Genomic DNA, 24,549 nt, shown 5'->3' with positions numbered 1-24,549 from the left:
AATACATCTTTAAATTTATCCAAAATAATAGGTGTCGCCACCCTGAGAAAAAAACAAAAAACAAACAAAACATTTTTAAAGCTGTTTCTTTATATCCCTAAAGCATTTTAGCTGTTACCAATGCGGTGTTTTAGTTTATCCGGTTGGTTTATATCCTTTTGGCAGTCTGTAACTTTAATCCTATTTAAGTTATGTGTTCAAACTTAACCTCATTTTCTGTATCTTTTCTGTGGCAGTAAGACTCCTGAAACATTTTTGTGATTAAACAAGAGTCTACTGTATATTAGCAACATTTGGAAGCGAACCATGAAAGTTTAACAATTTGGTTTGATATTGTGTTCATGTACGCTGTAGATGGTGATGCCTGGTGACCTAGATGAGATGAGAGAATTTAGTGATAAAGCTATGAGTAATGCTCGTATTGTCATGGATCTTGTTATACCAAGCATCAATATTCTACTTCCCAGTAAAGACTTCATGGAGCTTCTCTATAACAGGTAGGTCATCATTATGTATCAGGCAATAAATAGGAAGACCATTCTGCTTGGCTGCTGCAACAATTCATGATGCTTCAAACAAATTTTGAGTGCACTCAAACAGTGATACGCGTGACGTGCAAGCCAATCTCCTAAACAAAAATTACCAGCGCGTCTTACCATTTTATAGGTTTATAAGAAAGAAATCATTGAACAATTATAATTTTTGCGTTTAAAAAAAAAACACTTTTGGACCAAAACGTTTGTTTTTTGACCGAAAAGGTATTTATTAATGGGAATAAAAATGTGCTTGGCCGGTATTAAACATTCTGTTTAAAACTCTGGTTGCAGTCTGGATGCTGATAATTACCCTCATCCAATTATTGCATCCAGACTGCAACTGGTATTAAACAGTGTGTTTAAAACCGCCCAAGCACATATTTATTCCCTTATTGATACATGTTATTGTTAATGCCTTGCATCCCAGGTTTGGATATGATCTGCTTCTATGGCAGCCTGCTGCTCTTACTCCTAGAGACTACAATGATGGTTTATCATCCCTAGGAGTCTAGGAGTATGTTAATGTTAATGCATTGTATCCTTACCCCTATTGCCCAGGTTTGGATATGATCTGCTTCTATGGCAGCCTGCTGCTCCTACTCCTAGAGACTACAATGATGGTTTATCATCCCTAGGAGTATGTTAATGTTAATGCATTGTATCCTTACCCCTATTGCCCAGGTTTGGATATGATCTGCTTCTATGGCAGCCTGCTGCTCCTACTCCTAGAGACTACAATGATGGTTTATCATCCCTAGGAGTATGTTAATGTTAATGCATTGTATCCTTACCCCTATTGCCCAGGTTTGGATATGATCTGCTTCTATGGCAGCCTGCTGCTCCTACTCCTAGAGACTACAATGATGGTTTATCATCCCTAGAAGTATGTTAATGTTAATGCATTGTATCCTTACCCCTATTGCCCAGGTTTGGATATGATCTGCTTCTATGGCAGCCTGCTGCTCCTACTCCTAGAGACTACAATGATGGTTTGTCATCCCTAGGATTACCAAGGCTAGACCTGGCTAGTCATATGGCTGGTGCTGGTATGCAGGACAGGTTTACTATGTGTCAATCTGGTCTGTATTATGGTAAGGAAATAAAGACTACAGAATCATGTTGTTGTATCAGCAGACTTAAGCCCACCCACTATCAATCACATCAACATGCATCTTGCACAATGCAGCAAGATATGGAATGAAGCATGATGATTAATTGATAGACTTATAGGAGTAGCATTTAGACTTTGATATGGCAATGTATTTGGAGGAAGAGCTTTGGATTTGCCTTTTGTATCAAGTATTCATTTTGTGGATATGTATGGAATGTAAAGATATGCATGAATACTACCCACAGATTGAGCAGGTTTAATCTTGTTCATATACAATTTTTAATTCAATGGCCTTTTCTTTGTGACCCATTTTTTTTATTTGTAACTTTCTGGAACACTAGTTTCTTATAAAAAAACATTTTTTTGTTTTTATTTGTATAAATCTGCAAAGCTCATTGCTCATAACTTTCTTAGAAATACAAATCTTCAAGAAAAAAGTGATGTCTGAGCAAGTAACATACTTTCAAAGTCTATCAAAGGCTGAAGTCCTACCTCTGCACCCCTCTGGCAACTATTTTCCCAACAACAAAAAACACCTGAAAAGTTCTGGAAATTTCTGAGAAATAATGCTGTTTTTGTAACAGAGTAAAACAATTTTCAAATACTGACATGAAGTGCTTAATGCCTAGAGTTTGATGATGTTTTTTTGTGTGTTTGTATTTCATGAATAGAGTCCGACTCAGACACTGAAGAAGACAGCAGTGGGTTTAACGCAACACTCAGGCAGAAGACATCTCATCAGACTCAGGGGGGTAACTCACAGAGTCTCCTAGCACTCAATCTAGCCATCAATCATGGCAAACTCACTATGTGCACTCCTTTGCAGGTATGCTTCACAAAATTAGGATAATAAACGTTTGTATAGCACTAAAACCATTTTGACATTAACCAATGTAAGGTTTTAAAATACAATAATTTAAAATACAGGATCAGCAAAATACCAAAATATAAGAAGCCAAAAATCTGGACCAGCCAGTACAGGAAATCATCAAAAGCATTTAAGAAGTATGTGAAAACAGGCCTTCATTAATAATAACAAAAAAATCAGTTTACAAATCAATTAACCAACCAACCAATTAATTAAACGAAACAATGTGTCAACCAAACCAATCAATCAATTAAACAAGCAAAAACAATAAATAATCAATCAACCTATCAGTTAATTACAAAACACCATGCAGTACAATAAACTCAACCTAAAAGCATGTTTAAAAGGAATTAATGACGGCCTTCATCATAAATTCCTGCATGAAGGATGTTGGATTGACATTGTGCTGGGCTGCATTTAGATGTTGAGTTTCTTTCCACTGTTGTTGCTGCTTGGGTGTTGACCAAAAGAACACAGTGAAAGATTGATACTTGTTCAGTAAATGTTCAAAATGATCCCTCCACTTCTGTTCCTTCCAACCAACTTGTGAGAATTCAGCATATATATCTATCCCTTTTCTTTTAGTGAGGGTTTATGCTTTGTCAGGGATGTTGTACACAATTAAAAATTTTGTTTTTAATTTGATTGCAGCAGTCAAAAATATAAAACAGTGATTTAGCAGGTCTTCAAAAGCTATTTTCTGAATGATGTCAGTATTTGAAGTATTGAAATATTTCTCTTGTGACTGGTCTGAACTGGTCAGCTACTAATGCCGACTCCATTTGTCTGTTTACATAGGATGGACTTCACCATGGAGAGACTATGATAGAAATTGAGGATGGCTCACTGTTCACTGTTACTGACTACAAAGGCAATGTTAACCTTAGCTATCTATGTGTGCAAGCCAACCGGTTTGCCTTGTACCACAATGGTGAGTGTCTTGGTTTGTTTAATAATAATAATAATATTTAAAATTTATATTGCGCCCCTTACATACAAAATGATCAGAGGCGCAGAACACTTGTTAAAAAGCACTTGGAACACTTGGAAGAAAAAGACAAAGAAAAAAAAGACTGGTCACCAGGCCAGTGCCCAAACAAAAGTATGGGGATATGTCTGTCCCGCCAACTAACTAATTAATTACTTATTACATAGGCCTAGCTCTGCTGGCATCGGTAATGTTTTGACCTTTTCAGGAGACAGACGCCTCTAACCCTATCTATGCTAAAATTCTAAACTAACTGGCAAGGTGACCATAGAAGAAGACATTAAAAAGCTAAAAAGCGGTATTAAAAGATATGTTTTTATATTACATTTAAAAAGAGATGAGTTTCTGTTCGCTACGTATGTGAAGCGGTAGCGCATTCCAAAGCCCTATCACCAAATGTAGTCAACATTTTACCAGAAGGATAATCCAAGAAAATACCATTATTCCCTGACCTAAGTTTATAAAAAGATACTTTCCGGATGGAAACAAGATCCTGTATGTACTTTGGAGAAAGACCATGAATAGCTTTAAATGGCAACAACAGGATTTTAAAATGAATCCTGTATGAAACAGGCAGCCAAGTAATTGACTAAGTGTACATAGGTGTGATGTGATCAAATCGATGTGTGTTCAAAACAATTCTGGCAGCTGCGTTTTGAACCCTTTGTAGTTTAGCTATCTGTGACTTTGGCAGACCATACAAAAGGCTATTACAATAATCAAGACAACTTGTCACAAATGCATGAATGAGTTTTAAAAGAGAGTCGTGTGTAAGGAACTGACTAGTGCGTTTGATGTTGTGAAGATGAAAAAGGCAGCAGAGCAAGATTGATTGATGTGGGTGTTCATTGTAAGTTCAGAATCGAACCAAGACCCCAAGTTACGAACAGATTATGTAGGAAAAAAACAGTAGCTTCACCTATCATTATATTGGAAATATTAATTTTCTTCAATTGCTGCTTAGATCCGATGATCAAAAATTCACTTTTAGCATCATTAATTAAAAGCCGGTCATGTATCATCCATTGCCTGATGTCCATAGTCACAGCAGCTTGTCTATTATTATGTCTTATTGTCGGCATTCTCTCATCCATAAATAGAACAATGGCATTAGCTTTATTGGCCATTTTTCAAATGATAAGCATTTGACTGAAGGTGATTAGTAGAGAAAGGACCACGGAAGGAGTTTGAACTTCCCGGGCACTAACAATAGAGATCAATGGCCCTTTGTGCACGAGGAACGTCGCCGCATTTTACACTGGTAAACTACAGCTCACTTGAGGCATGCGTTGAAGAATGCTGTGTCTATTTTCCGACGTCATTTCGCTGCAAGATATTCCACAATAATGGAGTAGAAATTTATCATAAAATAAGACTTCATCGCATGCGCAGTCGAGTACAGTTCAACCTTATTCATAAAGATGCATGCAATCGCAAAGATTTTAATGACAGCTATATGTCAATGTTTTGTTTCTGAAAAACAACCAAAGTTCATGCAATTCACACCCAAATCATCAACAAATTATCAATGATTAAAATATGATATTTTAGGAAATTGCAGGACCTGACGTGCAAAAGAAAAAGTGCATTTACTTGGTCATGAAATCAGCTCATCCGAGATGTATGCCATGACATTCCCCAACGTAACCCAACTTCATACAAAGTCTTGGAACCTTTATCTATGGTATAAGCAAAGAGAAATGTTCTTTTCCTGTCACTTGTTCATTCAGCATTGGGGTTCTGCGCCACCGGTTACCCACAGTACAGTGTGCAGCTCCACTGGACAATTGGCTGACCACAAAGTGGAGATTCGTGCCAGCAGTCACAATAAGATTAGCATAAGACTGCAGCAGATTAGCGGCAACAAACATGTTTCCTCTGAAGTGAGGAAGTTCGAACTCCTTCCATGGTCCTTTCTCTATGCTAGTACTAAGTGTTCATATCGTATAAGAAATTGTGCAAAGGCAACCAACTCCACTGCATACAAAAGGAAAACTGTTGTGATATGGGAAACAGTGTTTTAAACACTGTCTTAGTTCTTCTTCTTGGAACTATTGCCTGTTGATTGCATCCAATGTCATGACCATAAAGCTTGAACTAAGGGAATAAAAGGTTAGCGGGGAGTTCTTAAATGGCCGTTTAAGAATGATTCACTACTCTTTTATTCCCATTCATAAACACCCTTTTGTCAATCTACATGTACCACTTTTTTCCTTTGCGAATTTTCGAAGTTTGCAAATAAAATTTAAAAAAGTTATGTAAGGTTTGCACGCGCATGTGTCACGTAATAACATGCTGTTTCTTATAGCTATGAACTGCATTCCGCGTGAGTTAAATTTTCGTACATGAGCTTGCGCGCCAAACATGCAAAGCCAGCCAGTCTTAAGCAGCTCCAGCTAGTCATAATCAACTGTTTTGACACCCCTGTGACACACTCTCCACCAATAGGAATAGCGAAACTGTCTTGGGTGTTTATGAATATGTTTTTAGCCATGGTTCTGTTATCCATTCAAGGCTTAATTGATCTTAAACCTTTGTGTTTTTGTTGTGTTTTGTTCAGGTCAAGTGGATTCAGCTCTACAGAATGACCCTGTTCCCCCTGCAACCTGGGCCCCACCAAACCATCTTAAATGCTGCCTGTACCTATCTGATAATGGAGTGCCTACTAAGCTTAGTGGTAGTGTAGGTCATGGCGCTGGCAGTCAGAACATGCTAGCTCTGGCACTCAAGATGTGCTTCAATCCAGAGATCAATATCAAGGTTTGTCATTACAGGCTCACTAATTGTTCACAGTAATCTGAACATAATCTGATCAAAGAAAGACTATTGTATAGCAGTTGCCATGTAGCGTCATACTGTTCCCCATTGTCATAATAAAGTGCTGTATCACCTGTTGTTTTACTTTCAGAATACCCGGACCAAATCTTTTTTCTTTTCCTACAATATCATGACAAAATGAAACCATGACTAAACCAAGACACCAAGATTTATTTTGCTTTACGATCAAAGTAGTTGTTTGTTCATTGTGATTTGGTTGGAAGTGCAACTCAGTGAGTGCAGACACAGTGCACACTACACAGTGGAATATCCATGCGTGTTTTACATCAATCCCTGTTGGACCCGGACCAAACAGAATGTTGTTTTAATGCCAAGTGGAACATGTGTATATGTCATTCTTGGTGGCATGGTTCAGAAAAATCAGTCACTTTTGAAAGTGTTTGAAGTTGGAACACAAGCTTTGAAATCTCAATATACAGTAGTATCACTTGCTTCATGTCATGTAGAAATGTTGTAGAAATACATGTATGTATGAAAGTTAACTTGATTTCAAACACAGTCTTCTTGAACTACATGTATGACAGTTTTATACACATTGATTTGTGTAGAATTTTTTTTGAATGAATCTTTCTTGATTATAATTTTTCAAGCACTCAACCCATTTACGTGACTCAAGACACAAACTTGGCCCAAGTGAAACAACTACAATTGTTATACCTCGGTAACAAACTGTGAAGTTTGATTGGTCGAGAACCAATCACGTGCCGTGCAACAAATACGCTTGTTATACCTCGGTAACAAACTGTGAAGTTTGATTGGTCGAGAACCAATCACGTGCCGTGCAACAAATACGCTTGTTATACCTCGGTAACAAACTGTGAAGTTTGATTGGTCGAGAACCAATCACGTGCCGTGCAACAAATACGCTTGTTATACCTTGGTAACAAACTGTGAAGTTTGATTGGTCGAGAACCAATCACGTGCCGTGCAACAAATACGCTTGTTATACCTCGGTAACAAACTGTGAAGTTTGATTGGTCGAGAACCAATCATGTGACGCGCATCAAAAACGCATGTTACATGGCTCGACGGGCCGGGTAACATGAAAAGTGATGTACACTGGTGTACATCACCTTGATCGTTCCCGGCATTGGTTGATTTCCAGCGCTGTGTACGAAACAACAGCGGGTTTGAGGGAATTGTTTCTTGTTCGTCTGCTCATTAAACAATGAATAGTCCGTCGTAATAATGTTTGAAGATGACAACAGAACTTTGAGAAGAGGAATAACAATTAAACAAAGGTATAACAAAACAAGTGTTGCACGCTGTGACTGGGGTCCATGGGTTTTGTACACCCTCGAGGGTAAATGGCATTTGCCTCGGGTGCCATTTTCCCCCTCGGGTGTACAGAACGCCATGGACCTCGTCACAGCATGCAACAATTGTATAATGTTGATATTTGATTCTAACAGTAATGTTGATATTATCTTTGTATTTTCTTCAGAGTATGGAGTGTGCTGTGGGCATCAGAGGGGCTACATTACAGCATTATATGAGCAAACCAGAACACAGCTGGATCATACAGGTAAAACCTAACAGGAATCCTAATCCTAATCATATATGAGCAAACCAGAACACAGCTGGATCGTACAGGTAAACCCTAACAGTAATTCTAATCCTAATCATATATGAGCAAACCAGAACACAGCTGGATCATACAGGTAAAACCTAACAGGAATCCTAATCCTAATCATATATGAGCAAACCAGAACACAGCTGGATCGTACAGGTAAACCCTAACAGTAATTCTAATCCTAATCATATATGAGCAAACCAGAACACAGCTGGATCATACAGGTAAACCCTAACAGGAATCCTAATCCTAATCATATATGAGCAAACCAGAACACAGCTGGATCGTACAGGTAAACCCTAACAGTAATTCTAATCCTAATCATATATGAGCAAACCAGAACACAGCTGGATCATACAGGTAAACCCTAACAGTAATCCTAATCCTAATCATATATGAGCAAACCAGAACACAGCTGGATCATACAGGTAAAACCTAACAGGAATCCTAATCCTAATCATATATGAGCAAACCAGAACACAGCTGGATCGTACAGGTAAACCCTAACAGTAATTCTAATCCTAATCATATATGAGCAAACCAGAACACAGCTGGATCATACAGGTAAAACCTAACAGGAATCCTAATCCTAATCATATATGAGCAAACCAGAACACAGCTGGATCGTACAGGTAAACCCTAACAGTAATTCTAATCCTAATCATATATGAGCAAACCAGAACACAGCTGGATCATACAGGTAAAACCTAACAGGAATCCTAATCCTAATCATATATGAGCAAACCAGAACACAGCTGGATCGTACAGGTAAACCCTAACAGTAATTCTAATCCTAATCATATATGAGCAAACCAGAACACAGCTGGATCATACAGGTAAAACCTAACAGGAATCCTAATCCTAATCATATATGAGCAAACCAGAACACAGCTGGATCGTACAGGTAAACCCTAACAGTAATTCTAATCCTAATCATATATGAACAAACCAGAACACAGCTGGATCATACAGGTAAACCCTAACAGTAATCCTAATCCTAATCATATATGAGCAAACCAGAACACAGCTGGATCATACAGGTAAAACCTAACAGGAATCCTAATCCTAATCATATATGAGCAAACCAGAACACAGCTGGATCGTACAGGTAAACCCTAACAGTAATTCTAATCCTAATCATATATGAGCAAACCAGAACACAGCTGGATCATACAGGTAAAACCTAACAGGAATCCTAATCCTAATCATATATGAGCAAACCAGAACACAGCTGGATCATACAGGTAAACCCTAACAGTAATTCTAATCCTAATCATATATGAGCAAACCAGAACACAGCTGGATCATACAGGTAAACCCTAACAGTAATCCTAATCCTAATCATATATGAGCAAACCAGAACACAGCTGGATCATACAGGTAAAACCTAACAGGAATCCTAATCCTAATCATATATGAGCAAACCAGAACACAGCTGGATCGTACAGGTAAACCCTAACAGTAATTCTAATCCTAATCATATATGAGCAAACCAGAACACAGCTGGATCATACAGGTAAACCCTAACAGTAATCCTAATCCTAATCATATATGAGCAAACCAGAACACAGCTGGATCGTACAGGTAAACCCTAACAGTAATCCTAATCCTAATCATATATGAGCAAACCAGAACACAGCTGGATCATACAGGTAAACCCTAACAGTAATCCTAACTCTCATGCAGAAGGCCGTAGCTTTTAGTCTTGCTGTGCTTTGGTTGTTTTTACGAGTCTAAAGTGCTTTTGATACATTGGTGTAGAGCCAAACGTAATCAATGTGATTATACATTGTCTTCAAATTTCCATGTTTGTAATTTGTAACACTCCTGGTCTACCATTGTCTGCAAAGTCCATACCCATTAAAAGTTTTACTGAAACAATTACAAAAGCTAGTATTCCATTGGCTACCAAAGTCCACCAAAACTTAAAAGAAATATGTACCAGACAGCATTTTTCTGCACTTTTAATTATTTTACCTAATTGTAGCTGTACTATATTTTCCTGCGGATAAGACGCTCGGCGGACAAGGCGCAGGACGCTAAAATGACCCCAAAAAATTAAAACGTCAGCAGGCAAGGCGCACCGCCGCACAAGGCGCACGTTTAACCGCACACAAAAGAACACCTGGCGCCACCCGTTGTCGGTACAATGACACAAAGACGTAATTTGTTGCCTTTGAGAACCTACGTATACCGACCTTTATCCAATCAGCCAACGCTGTATATTGTTAATAACATAAAGTCCGGCCCAATCAGCGGGCAGAAACCATGGTCCACGCACTGTCTGAAGTTAATTTTATTTGCAACATGAACACAATGCCTCCCTAGACATCCGTCGTCCCACAGCGAAGATCCTTGCTGATACAGATACATTGCAACGACAGACGGACGTAGCGTGTGTGTGTAGTAATGTATCCGCCGGCCAGGATGTCGCTGCATGCACATTAATATGCACATTTACACTGTGGATTGCGCTGCTCAATCTCGAGATTGCACAACAGATGTTGGAGACCTGTGGGCACTGTATTGAGCGATGTTCGCCGACGGGTTGCGCTATGCCTTGCATTTGCGCTGCCTGGAAATGCGCCAAAATTCCCACGTGACTGTGCGGATCCCAAGCATGCCCAGACACGTCGAGTCTTGTCTCAATGCGTTTATTGCTGGTTCGCGTAATTTTTACCAATAGAGGGCGTTTAACCTCACGCTATTATATTGCTCCAAAACGCCCCCTAGCGTTCAATGTTTCTTGTATTTATTGTCACACGCACAGTAACAACGACTATAGGCGTGATATCTGCTTTTGTGTTGCGTGATTAAATTTACAGACCTCGGAACGGTTGCGTTTTTGGGCTAATTTTCTGTGTCATTTTGAGAGGTTTTCGAGTCTGAACTTGGACATCGTTGATTTTACAGGCAAGTTTCATGCAAGGGCAAACATGATTTTAACAACCGTTCCTACCCGAAGTTTTGAAGCAATAAAATAATTCAATAAAATAAAATGTGGTTTCTTCCCTAATTTTTTTGGCTAGTGTTGTATCATTTTATTTGGCCTTACAAACAAATACAAATCATATCCTAGTAAGATAATGCTACGTTCCCATAATACTTTTTAAAAGAAAACGTCTAAAAAGAGGCAATAAATATTAATATTATTTGAACGTTTATTGTAACAATAATATAAAACTCTTGTCCTACCAAAGATGACAGTTAAGTTCCCAAAGCACTTATCAATCACAAAGGTCTAAAAAGAGGCAAATACAAAAATAAAGTATTACCCCATCCTTTTAAAATACGTTCTGCCTAAAGCACACGTCAGAGATCGTTGTTCTCTACAATAAAAACCTCAAAGTTTACCACACAATAGCGGTTGGGTGAATGACGTTTGTATGAAGTTATTGACTGTCAATTGTTTTCGGAACGAATACCCGGCCGAACAGAAAAACGCTTGTACACCGCCGACGTCTGTTGGACCGAAAGCTAGCTAGACGCATTGCGGCATTGTTGGAATGAAAGCACGGTCATGGGGAATAAACACGTTGCGGCATTGTTGGCATAATTGGACCGTCTGGGGGATTGCGGCATTGTTCGAACGAAAATACGGTCTCAGTGTCTGAATAGCCTTGTTTGACCGCATTATTGAGTAAGGATTCTTCACACAAAGATCGCTGATTTGAACTGGACATGTAGGTTATTTTTCTTTCACGCAGTGATCGTTAAAAAAAAATCAATCGTCAGCAGACAAGGCGCACCGAAAGATAAAACGCATCGATGTTTTTGGGGTCTAAAAAGTCAGATAAGACGCATCTTATCCGCAGGAAAATACGGTAATTGTTCACGAAATTTCTTTGATTTGTTTGTAAAGATTGTCCATGTCTCACCTGTTGTGTCCAAATGTCCAAGTGTATGATTTTATTTTCTTTACACATTAAAGCAATGTGCATTGGAACTCAAAGCTCCCAAAAATGTTCAAATAATGTACACAACTTGCATGGGTATTTGCTAGTGAAAAGCTGTATATTGGACATTGATTTTAGTTTGATGTGAGTTTATATGTATTTGTTGTATTTTTAGCTTGGTGACTTCTTTGATGTTATTGATGAAGAAGTCCTTGGATATGAGATGCCATCTGTGGTCACAGAGTTCCACGCCCATTTCTGGGGATGTGGTATTGACTACAGGTATGTTTCAGGACTATTTCTTAGTTCCACATCCTTTCATAGTTCCAAATCAATTTCATTGGGTCTCAGAATTCATCACTGCAATAATCTTTCTAAAAGTTTGTATATACTCAGCGCCTTGAGTACCTTGTTTGGTAGATACGTGCGCTATATAAGACTTCAATATTATTATTATTATTATTATTATTATTTCAAATATTTGCTTCATCTAATAATAATAATAATAATAATAATAATAATAATAATGACCGTATTTATAAAAATTCAGGTTTAAAAAGTCATGTTTAATCGTTTAAATTATTTAAAAAAAAACACTGCAGCCACCCTTTAACCGCTCGGTCACGACACTTCCACACTTTTCATCTGTAATACTCAAAGAAAAATGTTAGAATAACCCAATAAACTTGTTTTATTCCTGCCTACTTCACTGTTTGCTCAAAACCAACGTTTGCGTAGCTTCTGATACAAAGCTAATAAATGCAAAGTTATCATTACAAAGTAGGAAGTTGATAATTGAAGGGAGTAGATGCATTCCATTGGTGAATTTGTTAAAGAAGAATTGTTAATGATGTTCAATTGTGTTTGTATTTGACTGTGTTGTTTTATTAGGCCCCTATACCTGCCTATCAGGACATTTGTGATGGCAGAGACCCTGAGTATCTCTAGTAACTTGGTATATGAAGCTAAAGAGTCTCTATTGAGGTAAGTATTACTACTCAATGCCCAATAATCTTAAAGTCATAGTACAAAGATTGTTTGTCAAAGAATAAATTCATGCTATCCTCAATTTACATACCATGAAAAAAAATTCTGGTATGAACTTTATTATATTCAGTGAGATTTTACAAGGAAACTAAATTTTCTTTTCAAAATGTCCTTGATGAAAAGCAATTCTGTACTGTGCCAATCATATGAAGTATGTACTTGGCACCATAAGTCACTGTGTATTAGGGATCTCATGATTACAAATGATTTTGAGGTGAGCAAAGACAAGTTGACTACCTGCAAAGTGTGCCATTTAGCTGCCATAGCAGGGATCACACCCGAGGAGAAAACCTTGGTTTCATGGTTCTGCTTCCTCAGAATTCTACAGCACCTCATAATCACCATTCTTTGCGTACAGAGATAGTGCTAAATAGCACTAGTTGAATAAAGCAAAGATTGTCTAGTAATATGAAGTATGCACACACACTCATGCAAAAATAGCACACAAAACACATATTTCCTCATCCACAGAATATCACTTTGATAAAAGCAGGGAAAGAATGCAAAAAATATAGAGAGGTAAGGTTTGTATTTGGGTGAAGAGGATGTCTCTTCTGTAAGATGAATGTTTATCTTGAACTCTTAATCTTGATGTCTTTGTAGGTTCTTAATTGACGATGCATCACTCTATTTATCAGACCAGTGCAATGAGAGATCTGTAGACATCAGAAAAAGTGAGTCACACTGTCTAGAAAGCAGTCAGTATTATTATGTAGTGCTGTGTATAGTCACACTGTCTAGAAAGCAGTCAGTATTATTATGTAGTGCTGTGTATAGTCACACTGTCTAGAAAGCAGTCAGTATTATTATGTAGTGCTGTGCATATTCACACTGTCTAGAAATCAGTCAGTATTATTATGTAGTGCTGTGCATAGTCACACTGTCTAGAAAGCAGTCAGTATTTTTATGTAGTGCTGTGTATAGTCACACTGTCTAGAAAGCAGTCAGTATTATTATGTAGTGCTGTGTATAGTCACACTGTCTAGAAAGCAGTCAGTATTATTATGTAGTGCTGTGTATAGTCACACTGTCTAGAAAGCAGTCAGTATTATTATGAAGTGCTGTGTATAGTCACACTGTCTAGAAAGCAGTCAGTATTATTATGTAGTGCTGTGCATAGTCACACTGTCTAGAAAGCAGTCAGTATTATTATGTAGTGCTGTGCATATTGGATACTTTTTGCAACTAAGTATTCAGCTTTGCCATTGAATACAAACTCACAAAAAAGAACCAAGTCGTCCAGAAATATTAGTTTGACACAACACAAATGATTTTACATTTAAAAATGGAAATGCTTATGTTTACTTGTTTGTGGACACATACCCCCCCCCCCCAAAAAAAAAACCCCCCAAAACCCTGCATCATATAACTCCTTCACGGTTTGATTTCAATAATAAATGCTGCCAATCCAACTGCACATGTTGTGTTAAGGTGTTATTGGATGCTGTTAATAATATTCTTGTCTTGATTTGTTTAGATTATGTTTGTGTTTTGGATCTTGGGATGTTGGAACTTTCATTGAGAATGAGCACAGACAAAGAAAAGGTAACTTCATTTGTTTTGTTTTCTTTTTAGCAGTTTAAAAAACTCAGATTCTATAATTAAGTTTAGGACACTCCATAGAGGGTTATGTGCCATACACTAACTGCTTATTTAGAGGGTTATGTGCCATACACTAACTGCTTATTTAGAAGGTTAATGTACATTGTACATATTGCTATTTTCCCACACACTGTATACTTTCAAATGGAATTTTCTTAAAATTAGCTTTCAACACTAAGTGTTTGGAATGAGTTTTAGTTGAATGAGCTCAAACAATGAAAACATTAAATGACCATAACTCCTTATTGCAATGATGTACTGACTAGAAACTTATGTCAAACATTGCTTCTAACATGTAGATTAATATGAACCGATAAAACTCAAAGAATTAATCACAGGTTTCATTTGAATGAGCTAAAACCATGAAAAACATTAAATGGTCATAACTCCTTATTGCAATGATGTACTGACTTGAAACTTTAGTCAAAATTGCTTCTTACAAGTAGATTCATATGAAAAGATAAAACTCAAAGAATTAATCACAGGTTTCATTTGAATGAGCTAAAACCATGAAAAACATTAAATGGTCATAACTCCTTATTGCAATGCTGTACTGACTTGAAACTTAAGTCAAACATTGCTTCTTACATGTAGATTTATATGAAAAAGATAAAACTCAAAGACTTAATCACTGGTTTCAGTTGAATGATCTAAAACAATGAAACATTAAATAGACTTAACTCCTTATTTCAATGATGAACTGACTTCAAACTATTGCTTTTTACATATAGATTCATAAGAAAAGATAAACCTCTCTTTGTGCATCACTGGTTCCAGTTGAATGAGCTGAAACAATGAACACATTGAATAGGCAAAACTCCTTATTTCCATGATGTACTGACTTGAAACCTAAATCAAATATTACTTTTGACATAAAGATGCATATGAAACGATAAAACTCAGAGAGTGCATCACTGAAGAGTGCAAAGTTTTAATCAAATAATTATTGCTGCTTAGATGTATATAATATGAAAAGATAAAACTCAAAGATCACTGGTTCCAGTTGAATGAGCTAAATCAATGAAAACCTTAAATGTCATAACTTCATACTTGTCAACGTCTCCACCCCTTTGACAATCAGTTGATCAAATGATTGGTTTTTCTGTCAGTCATTGGTTCTATCTGGTGATCAGCAGCTCGCCATGGCAGCTTCGCTGTTCTAGTTTAATATAGGATTGTAACTAATTTACTCTTCCCAAAACAAAATTTGTATTTTCCCTTTGAGAAGTATAGTGTTAATTGTTTATAATATGTTCTTATTTCATTCTTAGAACCCCAAGATTGATCTGAAGGTGTCCAATAATATTGTTCATCTGCGTACATGTGCCGATTCCTGCACAGCGTTGGCCAGACTTCTACACTATCTTGCCAATGATGGGGACCAATCACCAGCCCAGCAACAAACATCAAGTCAGCCTGAGCAGCAACAGCAGCAACAGATGCAGCAGCAGCAGCAACAGTGGGACATGGAATATGAGGTGTGTTCATTGGCTTCAGTAAGACACGGAACTATAGTTATAATTGCTCCTCTTCACCCAGCAGGAGTGACAGGGTGACAGGTAGAACGGAGATGGTGCTTGTGTTTATTTTAGCTTGATGCATCACACATTTGACAGCACAATCTGTTTCCACCCAGGTAGCTGAGATGGTGAATTTAAGTTACTAGCCCAAGAGCTAATTAGAATTGTTGGAAGCATGCCCTTAATGTCTTTTATTATCATTATTAAGACAAGGTAGAATCAATTTCAACAGAGAAATTTACCAATTTAGCACATAAGAGACATCTTTCTTTAGCCAAGTTAATAATTAAGAGACAATGGCATATTGCAGCAATACATGTAACCAGAAAGATGCAGAATTATCTCATCCTATTTCACCCAAAAGTCATACCCTTCATTGATACCTTTGTATTATACCATAGTGTTCTACAAAATATTGTTTTCAATTATTTCTCAGACATTTGACACAGGCCCCACAAGGTTTCACATTCACATACATCAATATGGTTATACTGTGTTATAGTTGTTGGGAATTGTCTTTAATTTAGCTGGTGTAGTCACAGCATGAGGGATAAAGAGTTCTATGAAGATTTGCCTAACACTCAGTGGGAGTCAACAGGCTTTGATGGGATTTCAACATTCCACATTCAGGAGCAGATGTCTTAATTGGAGAGCGCGAGTGACAAGTTTTTATGTGTTGGCATTTACTGGAGACTTTTCAATTTAATGTTGTGCTGCTCTCTTAGCCAGCTAATTGGTCTGGTTATTAGTATAATTAATAGCAAACAAAAGATCATAATGACAATCATTGAGACTGCTGACCAATCATAATGGCTGTTGCATTTCAGGAGCATTCAGAGATGAATGGCAAGCCTCCATCGGATAGTCCCATTGGTCGTGGTAATCACCTTGATCATATGCAGCAGTTGATGGATGAGGCAATGAAGGATGTCCGATCTGGACTGTCACCCCCACCAAGTGAAGGTAGAACAGCTTCTAGTACATTAGTAATCCTTGAAACACCATTCTATCCCAATGGTCTCCTGTCATTCCTGTATAAAAGACTTGACTTAGCATGACGGTTGTGTCTACTCACCTCAAACAAGACTAACAAAAGCACTTTAGATGCTGTATCACTGATACCTGACTGATCCAATTGGTGCCCCCAGAGTGTGCCTAATGTCACCAGCATCCAACAAGGAAAGGCCACAAGATTTGAAGTTAATGCACAGGTTTGGTAACCAGTTTTGTCATCAAGTTTTGGCGACAAAGTCATCTGGATGTGGGTTTAAATCCTGGTGCCATGAATGGTTAAACTTAGGGGATTCCAGACATGTATGAATTTATGCGCTTGTTGTCATGAATGTTGTTTTGCAGGTGCTCCTATGAACATAGCCTGTACCCTGAAAGCAGATGGTGACCTGTTCCTGTTCCCTAATGAAGACATGACCGATGCTGTGTCCTCCATAGATGATACCAGTCCCAATCACCAGCATGACTCTCTGAACAGCCTTGCTGAACCACTGTCTGGGTATGTTGATGGTATGGATCATGATGAAGGAGAGGAGTACTTCAATGATGAGGATTTCTGTGTCTTAGATGATCCTGGTATGGGTGTACTGGTAAGTCTCACTGGCAAATTCATATTGTCTTATTTGATCTGCCCATATGTAGGGCTATTAGTGCTTCAATTAAACATTTACACAGTTTGCTCTTCCACTTTCACATAGTGGCTCTTCAAAGTTAAGCAGATTCACTGTCAGAAATGAAAACATTAAATACAAATTATTTATTAGGTCAACATTGAACGATGCATTAATGTTCTTTAAAAATAGGCATTATATAAATTTGTTTGTGTTTTTTATTGGGGGGGGGGGGGGAAGTACATAGAACACCATCCAATTTCTATTCAGGTCATATTTTTGTGATAAATCAACAAAAACTATTTTTATTTGGTCAGTTATTTTATTTGTGTTCACATACATAACATGTTCATCATCTCAAATGTGGCAATCAATATGTGCACTCTGGGCAGTATTTTACACAACCAAATTTCTCAATGGATTAGTTATTATAAGAACTTTCGAATGACAATGTTACCAATCCTGTACTTTGACTCTAATATGTAATAATATTCATATTGCCACTTCTAGCGTACTCAAGGAGAGCCTGAAGTCAAGAGCCTTGATGACACACCAACTGTTATTAAGGAAGAGCATTTTGCTCGCCCTCTTGGGCGTGGTGATCAACTGAATGCACCCACTGGCTTCCCAACTCCGGTCATCAAGTACACTCTACAAGAGATGAGCATAGTTTGGCATGTCTATGGGGGGAATGACTTTGGGCCAGTGTCAGCCAGGAAACACTCTATCCCAGACGTCACTGCAAGCCCAGTCAGACCAGGCACTCCAGACAGAACAAGGTACTTGCAAGATAACCACATTATTGTTGTTAAAGGATATATATACTTTTTTTCTCAAAACACAATGTCCACAGATTTACATTAAACTTACACAATGTCACCCCAAACAAATTGTCTCAGTTTTAGCATGTAAAAGCGTACTCAGTGGTTAATAGGTTTTTACATGTTAAAATAATTGTTGTCTCACGGAGACAAAAATTATTTTGTGACTTGTTTTACTCATTTCTCAAAAACTACAGCACCTCAGTAAATAATATTTGAAGGGATGCTTTCTACTATCATAATCTTCAAACCCTGTAAGTTTAATGTAAATCTGTGGACATTTTGAAAAAGAACCCAAATCCTTTAAGGACATGGTTTGGTATTGAATGTTGATGTGATTTGTGAATTAGAGAACCATGTTCACTATGAGGAAGGTTCCAGCATACAGTAATTGTGCAATTAGGATTATTATTTGGATTGTTATTTCTTACCATTCTGTTAACTTCACAACTCTATTTGAAAATAAAAATGGCAAAAATTAATTTAATTCAACCATTATTAGGCATTTTTTAGGAGCTCTTAAACCAATTCGAAACTATACCCTATTACTACCATAGTTCATCATGCCTTAAAGGCAGTGGACACTATTGGTAATTACTCAAAATAATTATTAGCAAAAAACCTTTCTTGGTGACGAGAAATGGGGAGAGGTTGATGGTATAAAACATTGTGAGAAATGGCTCCCTCTGAAGTGCCATAGTTTTCGAGAAAGAAGTAATTTTCCATGAATTTGATTTCGAGACCTCGGATTTAGAACTTGAGGTCTCAAAATCAACCATCTCAACGCACACAACTTCGTGTGACAAGGGTGTTTTTTCATTCATTATTATCTCGCAAGTTCGATGACCGAGTGGACTCAAATTTTCACAGGTTTGTTATTTTATGCATATTTTGAGATACACCAACTGTGAAGGCTAGTCCTTGATAATTACCAATAGTGTCCACTGCCTTTAAGCATTCTTACAACCATCTTAACTCCTTAGGAGTGTGCAGCACCTGATTCTTGATTATTCCTATTTGTCTTGAAACCACAGACCTGTTCAGACTACTACCAATAGTCCAACCTCCAGGAAAAGCAGAGAGCCAAGTCATCATGAACTGAGCTGGCATGAAAGAGGGGGGCCAGGCCGGGACCATTGCACTCTCATGCAGCTACAAATGAATAAGGTTAGAACCATTCAAACAACAGCATTTTCATTGTGTTGATATTAACCAAATCTTGCTGTGGGGTTGTATCTGTTATCCTTAAGATTAAAATATAGTCAGTTTGAATTTCACTCTGTGATCTTGAAATTGTAATAACTTGACTCCATATTAAACCTTCACCTTCAGATTTACTGACCAACAAATCCCTTGTCGAAAACAAACTGTCCGTATTTTGTTCTGCTATGGCACAATATGTCCACAGAGTGAAAATGTTTACTGCTACTGTACCCTTAATAAAGACACTGGACACTTTTGGTATATGACAAAGAATAGTCTTCTCACTTGATGTATCTCAACATATGCATAAAATAACAAACCTGTGAAAATTTGAGCTCAATCGATGCGAAGTTGCGAGATAGTAATGGAAGAAAAAACACCCTTGTAACAACGAAGTTGTGTGCTTTCAGATGCTTGATTTCAAGACCTCAAATTCTAAATCTAATTCTAAGTCTTGAAATCAAATTCGTAGAAAATTACTTCTTTCTCAAAAACTACGTTTCTTCAGAGGGAGCTGTTTTATCACAATGTTTTATACTATCAACAGCTCCCCATTACTCATACCAAGTAAGATTTTATGCTAATTATTTGGAGTAATTATCAATAGTGTCCACTGCCTTTAACGCAAACACCTTATGCATCTCAGGTGAGGTTCCAGCACACCCAGTACCCAGAGGCCACCCAGCAACAATCCCGTCAGATTCTCTTAATCAGTGACATTGAGGTGCGTGATCGTCTGGCCAACTCACAGATCAACAAGTTTTTATATCTTTACTCATCTGAAGCAAGACCAAGGAGGACTCATGCAAACATGGTTAGATCATTTATTTATGTTTGTTACTAATTACTTTCACCTTATCTGGGTAGTTAGATGAGCTATTCAGAAACTTGTGAATGATGTTTAATTGGCACAACACAATGTGCATAATCATGAATAATCTGCATAATATCATGCATGTATGGGGTGTATGAACTGTGTATACCTGCTGTTTACTGTAAGTATGCAATATGTGAAACATGTTGCAGCATGAATGTTGCTTGACTTCACATGTCTTTACAAATGAAAAGTTCAACTAAGTCATTCCTTTTTTCATTTTGATATTTCAATTCACACTTGTGTCAGAATTGTGAGGTGAAAACTAGTCAAATCAAAGTCTTAAAAAGTGCATAAAAACCATGATGACTCATGCATGGAAATAATTTCATAAACAGAAAGAAGTGACAGATGGCCATGAGCTCACAGAAAATAGACCAATAAGCACTCTTAGAAATCAGTCCATATCATTAGTGTGATTGGGTGCAACTACCCCCCCCCCTCCTCTTGTCCCAAAAAAGTATTGCTGAAGTTGTATCCCAAAGTCTACTGCTAAAAAGATTGCAATGGTTGTTTATTTAATCTTTTTTGATAACTTGGCCTATAGTTCAGCATTGTGTTGACCTAAACCAATCTATGACCTACCTTTTAAAACATTTATCTTACATGTACATTGATGAAAGTTTAGAAATAATGATTTGAATGAAGAATGTGTGTCTTTCTTGGTTCTTTCTGTTCAGGTTTTAGTGAAAGCATTGCATATCCGTCCAGATCCTAATCTGACAGCTGAAGAATGTTGTCTACGAATCTCACTTCAACCACTGAGACTTAACGTTGACCAGGTTTGTGATAACATGGATTCAAACTTGCAAGAGAAGTCATACAAGTCCAAACATACAAAAACCTCAGTGCTTTCTTTCACTTCTTGGGACCCTGGTTCGAATCTCGCCCTAGACCAGAGCCTTGCATGCGGATTGTGTTCTTATCTGAATTCCCCCATTTGGGGTTTTCTTAGCACATCAACATGCAATACTTAAAGGAACACGTTGCCTTGGATCGGACGAGTTGGTCTTTGAAAAGCGTTTGAAACCGTTATGAAATGCATTTGGTTATAAGGATGTTTTAAAAGTTGAATATAATGATCCACATAAGTATGACTCGAAATAGCATGGTTTTCCCTTAACAACGCGAACTAACACAGTCGGCCATTTTATGGCGTAAAAATTTTGACACCACAAAATGGCGGACCGTGTTTCTTTTGGGACGTAAAAGGAAAGTCGTGCAATTTCGAGGCATGTTTGTGTGGATCATTATATTCTACTTACAAATTATCTATCTAACCATTTGCGTTTCATAGTGTCACAGGTTTTTACCTCTTTTAAATAATCAAGAGCCTACGACGTGGTTCGATTAAGAATATCGGAATGTTTGCTAAGAAAGAAAACACAACAGACAGCAATTTAGTTAGATTCTCTTCTCTCTCAATTATAGTTATTATTGTTATGAAAATTATCTCAATATCTCAATATCAAGGATTCAACAAATACAAAACAATCCATTCAGTTATAAAAAACAATCAATAAGGCAATGGTTCAAAATCATATTAACTCCTTCAGTATTATCAACGGTTCACAACTGTGCGAAATGCTATTTGAACGGCAATTCACCAAGGTGAAACAACAAGTAAAAATACTCAACCATATATGAGTCTGAGGAAATATTAACAATCGCAGGTTTGTAAAATGAAACAGCAATAATAAATACTGAAGCAGTTAATGGCAACGAAAATACACAATGATATATAATAGGTCTTAGCTGGTTCCGCGCTTCCACTGGACTTGGCAGAGACTCTGTCTTGGGAGGTCGACATCAGATTGGCTCCGAAGTCCAAGAAGTGACTCTGACGAATTCCAGGAAGACGACGAAGGGGGTTGAGAGCGGGACTGGCGAAAAGTTGAACCGGGTCAACTTCCCAAGCGAGGCCTGTGGGCTAGTCTGTATCAACAGAGCACGTGGTAAAGATGCAAGAAGGGGGTTTAGGAACGTACTTAGGGAAGTAACAAATGTTCCAAACAAAATCTACGCAAAGTGTAACTATCTAAACACTTTCAAGAAGTCTTCCTTGCATTAGGCCGATTTTCGCTCTGTTAAAAGTCTTAACTCATCATAAACTAATTCAACTATGACTTACACAAATATAAAGAACATACAACAAAATATAAAACGAACACTCTTCCAGTGCGTACTGATAACCTTCATGAAACTTAAACATAAGGGAACGATAAGAAACTTCTGTGCGTGTATGTGTAAAACACGATAGTGGTCAGTCCAGATCAAAGGTCACAACTGTTTACGTGCGTAATAGCAAACAGTCGTCTAGCCTACTTAAATGGAAAGGAATGTGCTCGGACATCGAAAAGGGGTTATCTAAATAAGGACAATGCTTGTCCAGCACAACTAAAGTTACGTATTGCCATGGTATTGCTTAGCAAAAATGTAGGAACATACCAATAACAAAGTATATCATAAATACTAATCAGAAATAGTTCAATCACATAATGATCAAAATGTGGAAGGCGCTATGAGTGAAATCACGGTATATAAAATAACAGGTGTTTCGATAAACCAAATAGGTTCTATCAAACAGTAAAACGTATCGAACGGAAAAAGAATAGCACTGAGTATAAAATCTAACTGCTAACTAGCAATAAATGCAATATAAAACTAAATCATATCGGCAATAGAAAGTAAGAGGAATATACGATTAAATAGACGGAACTCCTAAAGCTTTTCCGTACACATGATAAACAACAAAAAGGATTACACAATAAAACACTCAAGGAATTTATACATCTTAGCAGCATTGTTCGAACAATCAACATAATGGTTTAAACTCATATTGAACTGTACCATCCATCTTGAGTCTTACTCCAACTACCTTGTCGAACAAATCTTTCAAACGGCAAATGCACAAGTGATAAATCTTATACAATATGAAAGAAATAATCAAAGCTTACCTGTATCAACAGAGCACGTGGTAAAGATGCAAGAAGGGGGGTTTAGGAACGTACTTAGGGAAGTAACAAATGTTCCAAACAAAATCTACGCAAAGTGTAACTATCTAAACACTTTCAAGAAGTCTTCCTTGCATTAGGCCGATTTTCACTCTGAGGATCCAGAGGAAAACGAGCCAGGATATACCAAGCTGGTCACGCACTCGGACAGGAAAGTTAAACTATGATTGGCCAGAAATATTAAAACAATAACATTCTGGTTGGGCTTGACCAATGAGAAAAGAATTAGTGGCCTAAGTTCTTAAGAAAACGTGTGGGCAGCTAAAGACAATCAAATCCGGGCACAATTCAAGGAAACTACTGACCTTGCAACAGTCATTGCAACATAGCCTTACGTCATGTCCCTGGGGGCAACCAACTGCTATGTCTTATGGTCAAGGAATTCCTGGACAGTGACTCTGGCCACTCCTCTCAAGGATGTGGTACTATAAACAAATGTTTCTCAACACCCACACAGGAGGTGAAAGTTGAAACAATGACTCTATAATAAACTTAAGAATCCTCGTTGGACAACTTAAACTAAATAAAATAATCTTCGTCGGACTATTAACTAAAGTAAGAATTCTTCGTCGGACTAATAAAATTATGTTATAATATGCAATTTATAACAGAGTCCGACAATAGCAAACGGTTTCAAACGCTTTTCAAAGACCAACTGGACCGATCCAAGGCAAGGTGCTCCTTTAACGCTACCTGCTATTGGCACTTTGTAATACAATACTTAAATGAAATAATAATCCAGTTTAAAACTATTGTACTATGATCTTACTTTGGTTCTTACTCTTCACATGGAACACATGTCTCGCTTAATATTTAATCACATTTCCCGGTTTTCTCATTTAATCTACTTTCACTTGTTGTTAAAATTATAACTTGACCACTAAATAAACTTTTTGTAGAATAAAGGAAAGACAGTTCTCTAAGAACAAACTCTTCCTGGCAATTAGATACACACATGGTATATCGCAATGATACCCCACCATGCAATGCCTCAACTCCTATAGACTTAATCTAGTTTTCAATATAATTTTCAATG

General features: G+C 37.4%; 1 protein-coding gene across 1 annotated transcript in view; it reads left to right on the top strand.

Moving 5' to 3' along the window:
• Positions 1–24,549, top strand: part of LOC117288099 (autophagy-related protein 2 homolog A-like) — an 84,310-nt gene that overhangs the window by 51,197 nt on the left and 8,564 nt on the right. Inside the window, exons 18-34 of the mRNA XM_033768802.1 lie at positions 355–497; positions 1,464–1,627; positions 2,319–2,473; positions 3,314–3,446; positions 6,064–6,263; positions 7,786–7,866; positions 11,986–12,092; positions 12,702–12,794; positions 13,461–13,531; positions 14,335–14,402; positions 15,731–15,937; positions 16,807–16,942; positions 17,336–17,580; positions 18,112–18,380; positions 19,457–19,589; positions 20,272–20,439; positions 21,180–21,281. Of these exons, the coding sequence (XP_033624693.1) occupies positions 355–497; positions 1,464–1,627; positions 2,319–2,473; positions 3,314–3,446; positions 6,064–6,263; positions 7,786–7,866; positions 11,986–12,092; positions 12,702–12,794; positions 13,461–13,531; positions 14,335–14,402; positions 15,731–15,937; positions 16,807–16,942; positions 17,336–17,580; positions 18,112–18,380; positions 19,457–19,589; positions 20,272–20,439; positions 21,180–21,281 (2,475 nt within the window). The remainder of the gene's footprint in view (positions 1–354; positions 498–1,463; positions 1,628–2,318; positions 2,474–3,313; positions 3,447–6,063; positions 6,264–7,785; positions 7,867–11,985; positions 12,093–12,701; positions 12,795–13,460; positions 13,532–14,334; positions 14,403–15,730; positions 15,938–16,806; positions 16,943–17,335; positions 17,581–18,111; positions 18,381–19,456; positions 19,590–20,271; positions 20,440–21,179; positions 21,282–24,549) is intronic.

The sequence above is a fragment of the Asterias rubens genome, chromosome 1 (genome assembly GCF_902459465.1).
Source record: "Asterias rubens chromosome 1, eAstRub1.3, whole genome shotgun sequence".
Classification (NCBI taxonomy): Eukaryota; Metazoa; Echinodermata; class Asteroidea; order Forcipulatida; family Asteriidae; genus Asterias; species Asterias rubens.
Note: the sequence above shows the minus strand (reverse complement) of the source record. Positions and strands in the feature narration are given on the sequence as shown.